At 25.2% G+C, this 13,541-nt stretch overlaps 1 protein-coding gene across 2 annotated transcripts in view; it reads right to left on the bottom strand.

Annotated features, from left to right (window-relative positions):
- Window positions 1-354: 354 nt before the first annotated feature.
- Window positions 355-13,541, bottom strand: part of LOC145249666 (putative neutral sphingomyelinase) — a 210,959-nt gene continuing 197,772 nt past the window's right edge. For both annotated transcript variants that reach the window (XM_080111450.1, XM_080111451.1), the window contains one exon: window positions 355-1,771. In XM_080111450.1, coding sequence (XP_079967576.1) covers window positions 1,437-1,771 — 335 coding nt within the window. In that variant the 3' untranslated portion in view covers window positions 355-1,436. The remainder of the gene's footprint in view (window positions 1,772-13,541) is intronic.

Genomic DNA, 13,541 nt, shown 5'->3' with positions numbered 1-13,541 from the left:
GCAAAATTTTAAATGTAACTTGAACAGATATCTCGCTCAACTCCCCCCAGTCCCCTACTAGATACAATTTCAAATAATAGCCCCCTATGTCTAAACAAGCAATGTGCTTTGTTTGGGGTAAAAATGAGTAAAAGACAAGGGAAACATGTTTTTTTTTTCTAATTTCTTTTTTCCCCCATCCTTAACCCCAGTTCATAATGACTACACGTATTTCTTTATAATATTAAATTTTGTACCACAAAAAAATCTTTTTAAATATACAGGTGTGTGTGTGTGTGTGTGTGTGTGTGTGTGTGTGTGTGTGTGTGTGTGTGTGCAATTTAATGTTCAAAGAAGAATAACAAGAGTACTCAATTGTGCAAGAAATATCTTTATTCAATCGACTGAATACGTTAGTTTGATCATCAATCAGCTTTGGTTTCATGGAACTATTGAAAACTCACGAGTAAAATACAAAAAAAAAGTAAAAGACTCCTGGGTAACTTTGAACACAAAATTTGATCAAATTTAAAGAACAAAACAATTTGTGCACATTTGATTCTTCATAGAAAGGGAGAGAAATATAACAAAACAAAATTTGAAAACTAATTTGTCATTGCCTATGATCTAATTTTATATGTGACAAAATGAAAGAATAGTTGACATTTTAAAACAATTTCAAAAATTTCAACCAAATGATTTTGCATGAGCCATTTTTGGTCCAAAATTCAATTTTTTAAATTTTATTTTAATTTGTTTAATTAGCATGTGGGATCCAAATTAATTATGACCCCTGCCAATAAAATTCTAATGCTTAGCTTTTTATTCATTATGTCTCTACCTTTAAATGACCTGTCTGAATTGTTTAGAGGACTGAAAACATGGAGTGTATTCCTCCCACCTCAATTTAAAAAAAAATATTATATGAAATCAAAGCATCATCTTTTCCATTATTTTAATAAAATGTAAATAAAAAATTTCGGTATATTCCATACATAACTGCCTCTCTCTCTCTCGCTCTATCTGTGTCCTTAAAAACAAAGATATATCTAATTAAAAACAAATTTCTATTTTGGTTGAAGCTTGGTAATGAGTAGTGGATTTCATTATCCCCCCCACCCCCATATTTTCTGCTTTTTTATCATTAATAAATTTCATTTATTTAATAAAAATGGATAAATATATTTTTAAACAGTAGAATATGTTTCAGTAGCTACAAATGATAATGTTGATTCAGAATGAAATGTATTAACATTATTTGATCCAATAAATTTTTTTTAAATCAATAGTTTTTTTAAATTTGTCATTATAAAAATAAAATATTTAGACAAAACGGTTTTGTATGAACTGGTTCAAAGATTTTTTTCATTCATCATCGAAATCAGTGAATTCTAAAAATCCTTACTTGACCTATTCAGATGACATGGTTTTAATCAACGTAAAAAAAAGGTCAGATTTTAGTTAGTTTTTTTGGCCTTCATCAAAAAACCAATTTCTAGTTTGGCAGAGATGTAGCCTTTCTTCTCAATCATAACAATTATAATTCCAGTCCAAATACTAATGGCCAGGGCAACTATAATAATTCCCTTGACCAAGATCATCACTAAATAAAGTCCATCTGTATACGCCTGAGATGTTGACATCACACACAAGGAAAGGCCACTCAACAATGCCAATACTATCCAAAAAAGACGGATCAGTTGCAAATCTTCAATGCTTTTTTTGAAGACTACTTCCACTTCTTTTAAAAGGTCACACAAAACTGGTAAATCCATTGCAGGACATGATTGAGCTGTTCAAGAAAATATAAAAATACAGATTTTATTCATTGAGAATAATTTGCTGACAAATTAAGATAGAGCCATTTGATGACTAAAATTGAATTGTTTTCATAATTTAAACAAAGTATAAATGCATAGTTCACATTTGATTGATTAGAAAAGGAAATAAGACACACAAATGTATGAATTTACAGTATTTAATCAAACAGAAAACTATAAATGTATGAATTTACAGTTTTTAATCAAACTGAAAACATTCAGAAAACTATAAAAGTTACAGTTTAATTAATTAATTATACAAGTTTATGTAGGTATGAAATAATTAATTATAAAACTATAAAAGTTACAGGTTAATTAACTAATGAATTTTAAAAGTGAAAATGGTCACGTTTTAGTTGCTGACATTTGCTTTTTTTGTTTGCTAATGTGCTACAATTTATCATTTTTTTTGCTAATGTGTTACTATTTATCATTTTTTTGCTAATGTGTTACCATTTATCAAATAATTTTTTGCTAATGTTTTACAATCTATATACTTTTTTGCAAATGTGTTACCATTTATCATTTTTTTTTCTAATGTGTTACCATTTATCATTTTTTTTCATTTATCATCAATTCTTTTTTTAATGTGTTACCATTTATCAATTTTTTTTAATGTGTTACCATTTATCAATTTTTTTTAATGTGTTAATTTTTTTTAATGTGTTACCATTTATCAATTTTTTTTAATGTGTTAATTTTTTTTAATGTGTTACCATTTATCAATTTTTTTTAATGTGTTAATTTTTTTTTGTGTGTTACCATTTATCATTTTTTTTTAATGTGTTACCATTTATCAATTTTTTTTGCAAATGTTTATCATTTATCATTTTTTTTTTGCTAATTTGTTACCATTTATCAATTTTTTTTGCTAATGTGTTACCATTTATAATAGTTTTTGCTAATATGTTACATTTATCATTTTTTTTTGCTAATGTGTTACCATTTATAATTTTTTTTGCTAATGTGTTACCATTTATAATTTTTTTTACTAATGTGTTACCATTTATAATTTTTTTTACTAATGTGTTACCATTTATTATTTTTTTTGCTAATGTGTTACCATTTATCATTTTTTTTGCTAATGTGTTACCATTTAACAATTTTTTTACTAATGTGTTACAATTTATTATTTTTTTTGCTAATGTGTCAATATTTATCAATTTTTTTACTAATGTGTTACCATTTATCATTTTGTTTTGCTAATGTGTTACCATTTATCATTTTTTTTTCTAGTGTGTTATCATTTATTATTTTTTTGCTAATGTGTTACCATTTATCATTTTGTTTTGCTAATGTGTTACCTTTTATTATTTTTTTTACTAATGTGTTACCATTTATTATTTTTTTTTGCAAATGTGTTACCATTTATCATTTTTTTTGCTAATGTGTTACTATTTAACAAATTTTTTGCTAATGTGTTACCATTCATCATTTTTTTTACTAATGTGTTACCATTTATCAAATCATTTTTTGCTAATGTTTTACCATTTATCAATTTTTTTTTCTAATGTGTTACCATTTATCATTTTTTTTTCTAATGTGTTACCATTTATCATTTTTTTAATGTGTTGCAATTTATTATTTTTTTTGATAATGTGTCACTATTTATCAATTTTTTTTGCTAATGTGTTACCATTTATCACTTTTTTTGCTAATGTGTTACCATTTATCTTTTTTTTTTGATAATGTGTCACTATTTATCATTTTTTTTGCTAATGTGTTACCATTTATTATTTTTTTTTGATAATGTGTTACCATTTATCATTTTGTTTTGCTAATGTGTTACCATTTATCATTTTTTTTTTATATTGTGTTACCATTTATCATTTATTTTTGATAATTTGTCACTATTTATCAATATTTTTTGCTAATGTGTTACCATTAATCATTTTTTTTTGATAATGTGTTACCATTTATCATTTTTTTTTTTGATAATGTGTTATCATTATCATTTTTTTTTACTAATGTGTTACCATTTATCAAATAATTTTTTGCTAATGTTTTACCATTTATCAATTTTTTTTCTAATGTGTTACATTTATCATTTTTTTTAATGTGTTACCATTTATAATTTTTTTTTATAATGTGTCACTATTTATCAATTTTCTTTGATAATGTGTTACCATTTATAATTTTTTTTTCCTACTGTGTTACCATTCATCATTTTTTTTGATAATGTGTCATTATTTATCAATTTTTTTTGCTAATGTGTTACCATTTACCATTTGGTTTTGCTATGTTACCATTTATCATTTTGTTTTGCTAATGTGTTACCTTTTATTATTTTTTTTACTAATGTGTTACCATTTATCATTTTTTTTTGCTAATGTGTTACCATTTATCATTTTTTTTGCTAATGTGTTACCATTTAACAAATTTTTTGCTAATGTGTTACCATTCATCATTTTTTTTACTAATGTGTTACCATTTATCAAATCATTTTTTGCTAATGTTTTACCATTTATCAATTTTTTTTTCTAATGTGTTACCATTTATCATTTTTTTTTCTAATGTGTTACCATTTATCATTTTTTTAATGTGTTACAATTTATTATTTTTTTTGATAATGTGTCACTATTTATCAATTTTTTTTGATAATGTGTCACTATTTATCAATTTTTTTTGCTAATGTGTTACCATTTATCACTTTTTTTGCTAATGTGTTACCATTTATCTTTTTTTTTGATAATGTGTCACTATTTACCATTTTCTTTGCTAATGTGTTACCATTTATCATTTTTTTTGCTAATGTGTTACCATTTATCATTTATTTTTTGATAATGTGTCACCATTATCATTTTTTTTTGATAATTTGTTACCATTTATCATTTTTTTTTTGATAATGTGTTATCATTATCATTTTTTTTGCTAATGTGTTACCATTCATCACTTTTTTTGCTAATGTGTTACCATTTATCTTTTTTTTTTGATAATGTGTCACTATTTATCAATTTTTTTGCTAATGTGTTACCATTTATTATTTTTTTTTGCTAATGTGTTACCATTTATCATTTATTTTTGATAATTTGTCACTATTTATCAATATTTTTTGCTAATGTGTTACCATTTATCATTTTTTTTTTTGATAATGTGTTACCATTATCATTTTTTTTTGATAATTTGTTACCATTTATCATTTTTTTTTGATAATGTGTTATCATTATCATTTTTTTTACTAATGTGTTACCATTTATCAAATAATTTTTTGCTAAGTTTTTACCATTTATCAATTTTTTTTCTAATGTGTTACATTTATCATTTTTTTTAATGTGTTACCATTTATCATTTTTTTTGCTACTGTGTTACCATTTATCATTTTTTTTGATAATGTGTCATTATTTATCAATTTTTTTTGCTAATATGTTCCCATTTACCATTTGGTTTTGCTAATATGTTACCATTTATCATTTTTTTTTGCTAATGTTTTTCCATTTATCATTTGGTTTTGCTAATGTGTTACAATTTATCATTTTTTTTTTGATAATGTGTCACTATTTATCAATTTTTTTTGCTAATGTGTTACCATCTATCATTTTTTTTAATGTGTTACCATTTATTATTTTTTTGCTAATGTGTTACCATTTATCATTTTGTTTTGCTAATGTGTTACCATTTATAATTTTTTTTTCTAATGTGTTACCATTTATCATTTCTTTCGCTAATGTGTTACCATTAAACCATTTTTATTTGCTAATGTTTAACCATTTATCATTTTTTTTTGCTAATTTGTTTACCATTTATCATTTTTTTGATAATGTGTCGCTATTAATCAATTTTTTTTTGCTAATGTATTACCATTTATCATTTTATTTTGCTAATGTGTTACCATTTATCATTTTTTTTGCTAATGTGCTACCAATTATCAATTTTTTTTTGATAATTTGTTACCATTTATCATTTCTTTTGCTAATGTGTTACCAGTTAACCATTTTTTTTGCTAATGTGTTACCATTTATCATTTTTTTTTGCTAACGTGTTACCATTTATCATTTTTTTTGCTAATGTGTTACCATTTAACAAATGTTTTGCTGATGAAATGATTATGAAATAACTTTTTGCTAATGTTTTACCATTTATAAATTTTTTTTCTAATGTGTTACCATTTATCATTTTTTTAATGTGTTACCATTTATCATTTTTTTTGATAATGTGTCACTATTTATCAATTTTTTTTTGCTAATTTGTTACAATTCATCATTTTTTTTGATAATGTGTTACTATTTATCATTTTGTTTGATAATGTGTCACTATTTATCAATTTTTGTTGCTAATGCGTTACCATTTATCATTTTGTTTTGCTAATTTGTTACCATTTATTATTTTTTTTATTATAATGTGTCACTATTTATCAATTTTTTTGCTAATGTGTTACCATTTATCATTTTTTTTGCTAATGTGTTACCATTTATCATTTTTTTTTGCTAATGTGTTACCATTTACCATTTATCAAATAATTTTTTGATAATGTGTTAACATCATTTTTTTTGCTAATGTGTTACCATTTATCATATTTTCTGATAATGTGTTACCATTTATCAAATTATTTTTGGACAATGTTATCATTTTTTTTGCTAATGTGTTTGCCATTTATCAATTTTTTTTTATTTATGTGTTACCATTTATCAATTTTAATGTTTTACAATTTATGATTTGTTTTTGCTAATGTGTTACCATTCATCATTTTTTTTTGCTAATGTGTTACCATTTACAATTTTTTTTGCTAGTATGTTAGTATTTATCAATTTCGTTTTGCTAATATGTTACAATTTATCAATTTTTTTGTCCTAATGTGTAACCATTTATCAATTTTGTTTGTGTAATGTGTTACCATTTATCAATTATTTTATTTATCAATTTCTTTTTGCTAACATATTAACAAATATCAGTTTTTTCCTGATGTATTACCATTAATCAAATTTTTTTTGCATATAACTTATTATTTATCAATTTGTTTTTACTAATGTGTTACCATTTATGTTTTCTGTTCACCATTTATCGATTTTTTTTATTTATGTGTTACCATTTATCATTTTATTTTATAATGTGTAACTATTTATCAATTTTTTGTGTTTATGTGTTAGCATTTATCAATTTCTTTTGTGTTTATGTGTTACCATTTATCAATTTCTTTTATTTATGTGTAACCATTTATCAATTTTTTGTCTTTATGTGTTACCATTTATCCATTTTTTGTCTTTATGTGTTACCATTTATCCATTTTTTGTATTTATGTGTTACCATTTATACATTTTTTGTATTTATGTGTTACCATTTATCAATTTTTTGTATTTATGTGTTACCATTTATCAATTTTTTGTATTTATGTGTTACCATTTATCAATTTTTTGTATTTATGTGTTACCATTTATCAATTTTGTGTATTTTTGTGTTACAATTTATCAATTTTTTTTTATTTATGTGTTACCATTTATCAATTTCTTTTATTTATGTGTAACCATCTATCAATTTTTTTTATTTATGTGTTACTATTTATCAATTTTTTTGTACTTATGTGTTGCCATTTATCAATTTTTTTTGTATTTATGTGTTACCATTTATCAATTTTTTTTATTTATGCGTAACCATTTATCAATTTTTTTTTTATTAATATGTAACCGTTTATCAATTTTTTTTTTGTGTTACCATGTATCAATTATTTTGCGAATGTGTAACAATTTATCAATTTTTGTGTATTTATGAGTTACCATTTATCAATTTTTGTGTATTTATGTGTTACCATTTATAAATTTTTGTGTATTTATGTGTTACCATTTATCAATTTTTTTGTATTTATGTGTTACCATTTATCAATTTTTTTGTATTTATGCGTTACCATTTATCAATTTTTTTTATTTATGTGTTACCATTTATCAATTTTTTTTCTTATTTATGTGTTACCATTTATCAATTTGTTTTTATTTATGTGTTACCATTTATCAATTTTTTTATTTATGTGTTACCATTTATCAATTTTTGTGTTTATGTGTTACCATTTATCAATTTCTTTTGTATTTATGTGTTACCATTTATTAATTTCTTTTGTATTTATGTGTTACCATTTATCAATTTTTTTTATTTATGTGTTACCATTTATCAATTTTTTTATTTATGTGTTACCATTTATCAATTTCTTTTGTATTTATGTGTTACCATTTATCCATTTTTTTGTATTTATGTGTTACCATTGATCAATTTTTTGCATTTATGTGTTACCATTTATCATTTTTTTTTTATTTATGTGTTACCATTTATCAATTTCTTTTGTACTTATGTGTTACCATTTATCAATTTTTTTTGTATTTATGTGTTACCATTTATCAATTTTTTTTATTTATGTGTTAACATCTATCAATTTTTTTTATTTATGTGTTACCATTTATCAATTTTTTGTATTTATGTGTTACCATTTATCAATTTTTTGTCTTTATGTGTTACCATTTATCAATTTTTTGTATTTATGTGTTACCATTTATCAATTTTTTGTATTTATGTGTTACCATTTATCAATTTCTTTTATTTATGTGTTACCATTTATCAATTTTTTTTTATTTATGTGTATCCATTTATCAATTTGTTTTATTTATGTGTTACCATGTATCAATTATTTTGCTAATGTGTAACAATTTATCAATTTTTTTTATTTATGTGTTACCATTTATCAATTTTTTTTATCTATGTGTTACCATTTATCAATTTTTTGTATTTATGTGTTACCATTTATCAATTTTTTTATTTATGTGTTACCATTTATCAATTTTTGTGTTTATGTGTTACCATTTATCAATTTTTTTTGTATTTATGTGTTACCATTTATCAATTTCTTTTGTATTTATGTGTTACCATTTATCAATTTTTTTTATTTATGTGTTACCATTTATCAATTTTTTTATTTATGTGTTACCATTTATCAATTTTTTTATTTATGTGTTACAATTTATCAATTTTTTTATTTATGTGTTACCATGTATCAATTATTTTGCGAATGTGTAACAATTTATCAATTTTTGTGTATTTATGTGTTACCATTTATAAATTTTTGTGTATTTATGTGTTACCATTTATCAATGTTTTTTATTTATGTGTTACCATTTATCAATTTTTTTCTTATTTATGTGTTACCATTTATCAATTTCTTTTATTTATGTGTTACCATTTATCAATTTTTTTATTTATGTGTTACCATTTATCAATTTTTGTGTTTATGTGTTACCATTTATCAATTTCTTTTATATTTATGTGTTACCATTTATCAATTACTTTTGTATTTATGTGTTACCATTTATCAATTTTTTTTATTTATGTGTTACCATTTATCACTTTCTTTTATTTATGTGTTACCATTTATCAATTTCTTTTTTTTTTTCTTTTTTTTTTTTTTTTTTTACACAGTGATCACCACTTATCAAGGCCCGGAAGCCACTCAGGGATAAGGGTTATTGCAAGTACATTACGTTAGTGAGGAGATTTGCTGAAATGTTTACTTAAGGGGGCGGTTCATTAGGAATTTGTTAACATTGGACTTTAAGACATCCAAGTTGTAGTCCGGAGGGAAGCAGGCAGACGGAACAGAGTTCCACAGGCGTGCAGTTCTAAGAAAGAAGCTTTGTTCATGGAATCTGCGTTTTGATTTAGGCACAGATATAGAGTGGGGGAAATTTTTCACAGTGGATTCAGCTAGACGGGTGTTTTTCGTGAAAGATTGGCGAGGGGGGACCAGAGATTGGAGTTCAGACGAGCATCTGCCATGGAAATAACGATAAAACAAGGACAGGCTCGCAACGCCTCTTCTGTGGGAGAGAGGTTGCAGGGTAGAGAAAAGGGCATCCCCCACTAAGCCACGAAGTCTATTTTGTACTCTGTCAAGGCAGGATAGGCTGTTTTTAGCAGCTCCTGCCCAGATATGGCAACAGTATTCCATCCTTGGACGTACTTGGCTTTTATATAGATAGAGAATGGCATCTGTAGTGAGATATCTTCTGGAGCGGTAGAAGGATCCCACTATCTTTCCAGCGACCTTGGCAACAGACTTGATGTACGTGTTCCATTTCAGATCAGGAGTAAAGGTCAAACCCAGAAGCTTGTCAAAACACGGGGCCTCACCCAGACGAGAGCCATCCATCACAATTGATGCCAGATGGGGATCAGAGCGTTGATGATGTAAGGATAGCAGTTTGGTTTTGGATGCATTAAAGGTAACCAGCCACATCTTCCCCCACTGAACCACGCGCTTGAGATCAGAGGAGAGAGAATCAGAGAGAACTTTGTCATTTACAGCCTTTGATGTGTTGCCGTAGATGGTCGTGTCATCAGCATAGATGTCAACGAATGATTTAAGTATGTGTTTAGGGAGGTCATTGATGTAGATCAGGAAGAGAGTTGGGCCCAGGATTGACCCCTGAGGGACTCCAGCATTTATATTGCAGGCCTCCGATTTTTGTCCATCTACCACTACTCTTATGAGTAGAGAAATGATTTAATGATTGAGAAAACATTTCCAGTTATACCGTAGCTGGAAATCTTGTGAAGTAGACCCTTATGCCATACCTTGTCGAAGGCCTTTGATATGTCGAGAGCAATTGCCCTAGAAAGGAAGCCTTTGTCAAGAGATTCACTAATCCTGTGGGATATAACCGTCAGCACATCTGCGGTAGATCTTGCAGAGCGGAAACCATATTGTGTGTCACTAAGAAGGTTATTCCTGCTGAGGTGGTTGACTATTTCTCTATTTAATATGGATTCTAGCAACTTACTCATAACACACAGGAGACTTATTGGTCTGTATTGAGAGGGAGATGACTTATCACCTGAATTCTTAAATACAGGGCAAACTGATGAGGTCTTCCAGGGAGTCGGAAAGCACGTCTCCTTAAGGCAGCGCTTAAATAGTTTGGTAAGTATGGGAGCAAGTTCTGGTTGAAGCTTTTTTAACACTATAATTGGGATGCCATCAGGGCCAGTTGCTTTACTGGAATCTAGGTTCTTTATTAGCTTGGCGACCTCATGCATGGATATTTGTATGTTACCTAGCTTGTTCTGTGTTATAGGAGGAAATATGGGGAGTTGATGGCCTTCGTCGCATAGGGTAGAATTAGCTGCAAAGTTCTTTGCAAATAGTTTGGCCTTGTCTGACGCTGACGAGATGACCTCTGGTCCATTGATAATGGTTGGGATAGAACGCACACTTCTGTTCAGGATCCTATTTGTTATTTGCCAAAACTGGTGGGATCCAAGCCGCTCATCAGCTACCTTGGATTTAACAGACTGGGCATATAGCTCTCTTGCATTTTTTATTACTCTTTTACAGTGGTTGCTGGCAGACCTAAAAGCAGCTTTAGTCTCAGTGCATCTATTACGTTGGTAGCTATGGAAAAAGTGATTTCTGTGCGCGATAGCAGCAGCACATTCTGGGGAGAACCATGGCTGGCTGTTAGGTTTTTGTTGGAATTTTTTTGGATTTATGTGTTACCATTTATCCATTTTTTTGTATTTATGTGTTACCATTTATCTATTTTTTGCATTTATGTGTTACCATTTATCATTTTTTTGCATTTATGTGTTACCATTTATCATTTTTTTTTTATTTATGTGTTACCATTTATCAATTTCTTTTGTACATATGTGTTACCATTTATCAATTTTTTTTTATTTATGTGTTACCATTTATCAATTTTTTTTTATTTATGTGTTAACATCTATCAATTTTTTTTATTTATGTGTTACCATTTATCAATTTTTTTTATTTATGTGTTACCATGTATCAATTATTTTGCTAATGTGTAACAATTTATCAATTTTTTGTATTTATGTGTTACCATGTAACAATTATTTTGCTAATGTGTCACAATTTATCAATTTTTGTGTATTTATGTGTTACCATTTATCAATTTTTTTGTATTTATGTGTTACTATTTATCAATTTTTTTGTATTTATGTATAACCATTTATCAATTTTTTTTTTGTCTAATGTGTTTGCATGTATCATTTTTTTTACTAATGTGTAACCATTTATCATTTTTTTTTATAATGTGTCATTATTTATCAATTTTTTTTATTTATGGGTTACCATTTATCAATTTTTTGTATTTATGTGTTACCATTTATCAATTTTTTTATTTATGTGTTACCATTTATCAATTTTTTGTATTTATGTGTTACCATTTATCAATTTTTTGTATTTATGTGTTACCATTTATCAATTTTTTGTATTTATGTGTTACAATTTATCAATTTTTCGTATTTATGTGTTACCATTTATCAAGTTTTCCAAATTTATATTCATTTTTTGATAATGTGTCACTATCAATTTTTTTGTATTTATGTGTTACCATTTATCAATTTTTTTTATTTATGTGTTACCATGTATCAATTTTTTTGTAGTTATGTGTTACTATTTATCATTTTTTTTTGGATTTATGTGTAACCATTTATCAAGTTTTTAACCATATATCGATTTTTTTTTTGTCCAATGTGTTACCATTTATCATTTTTTTTTATAACGTGTCACTATTTATCAATTTTTTTTGTTTATGTTTTACCATTTATCAATTTTTTTTAATTTATGTGTTACCATTTATCAATTTTTTTGTATTTATGTGTTACCCTTTATCAATTTTTTGTATTTATGTGTTACCATTTATCCATTTTTTGTATTTATGTGTTACCATTTATCAATGTTTTTGTATTTATGTGTTACCATTTATCAATTTTTTGTATTTATGTGTTACCATTTATCAATTTTTTTTTATTTATGTGTTACCATTTATCAATTTTTTTTATTTATGTGTTACCATTTATCAATTTTTTTTAATTTATGTGTTACCATTTATCATTTTTTTAAATCTATGTGTTACCATTTATCATTTTTTTTTATTTATGTGTAACCATTTATCATTTTTTTATTTATGTGTTACAATTTATCAATTTTTATTTATTTATGTGTTACCAATTATCAATTTTTATTTATTTATGTGTTACCATTTATCAATTTTTTGTATTTATGTGTTACCATTTATCATTTTTTTTATTTATGTGTTACCATTTATCAATTTTTTGTATTTATGTGTTACCATTTATCAATTTTTTGTATTTATGTGTAACCATTTATCAATTTTTTTTATTTATGTGTTACCATTTATCAATTTTTTGTATTTATGTGTTACCATTTATCATTTTTATAATTGATGTGTTACCATTTATCAATTTATTGTATTTATGTGTTACCATTTATCAATTTTTTTGTATTTATGTGGTACCATTTATCATTTTTTGTATTTATGTGTTACCATTTATCATTTTTTTATTTATGTGTTACCATTTATCAATTTTTTTTATTTATGTGTTACCATTTATCAATTTTTTTTGTATTTATGTGTTACCATTTATCAATTTTGTGTATTTATGTGTTACCATTTATCATTTTTTTTTATTTATGTGTTGCCATTTATCATTTGTTTTATTCATGTGTTACCATTTACCATTGTTTTTTTATTTATGTGTTGCCATTTATCAATTTTTTGTATTTATGTGTTACCATTTATCAATTTTTTGTATTTATGTGTTACAATTTATCAATTTTTCGTATTTATGTGTTACCATTTATCAAGTTTTCCAAATTTATATTCATTTTTTGATAATGTGTCACTATCAATTTTTTTGTATTTATGTGTTACCATTTATCAATTTTTTTTATTTATGTGTTACCATGTATCAATTTTTTTATTTATGTGTTACCATTTATCA

The sequence above is a fragment of the Euprymna scolopes genome, chromosome 28 (assembly GCF_053919585.1).
Source record: "Euprymna scolopes isolate OS-2025 chromosome 28, ASM5391958v1, whole genome shotgun sequence".
Taxonomy (NCBI): Eukaryota; Metazoa; Mollusca; class Cephalopoda; order Sepiida; family Sepiolidae; genus Euprymna; species Euprymna scolopes.
This window is presented reverse-complemented; position numbering and strand designations above follow the sequence as displayed.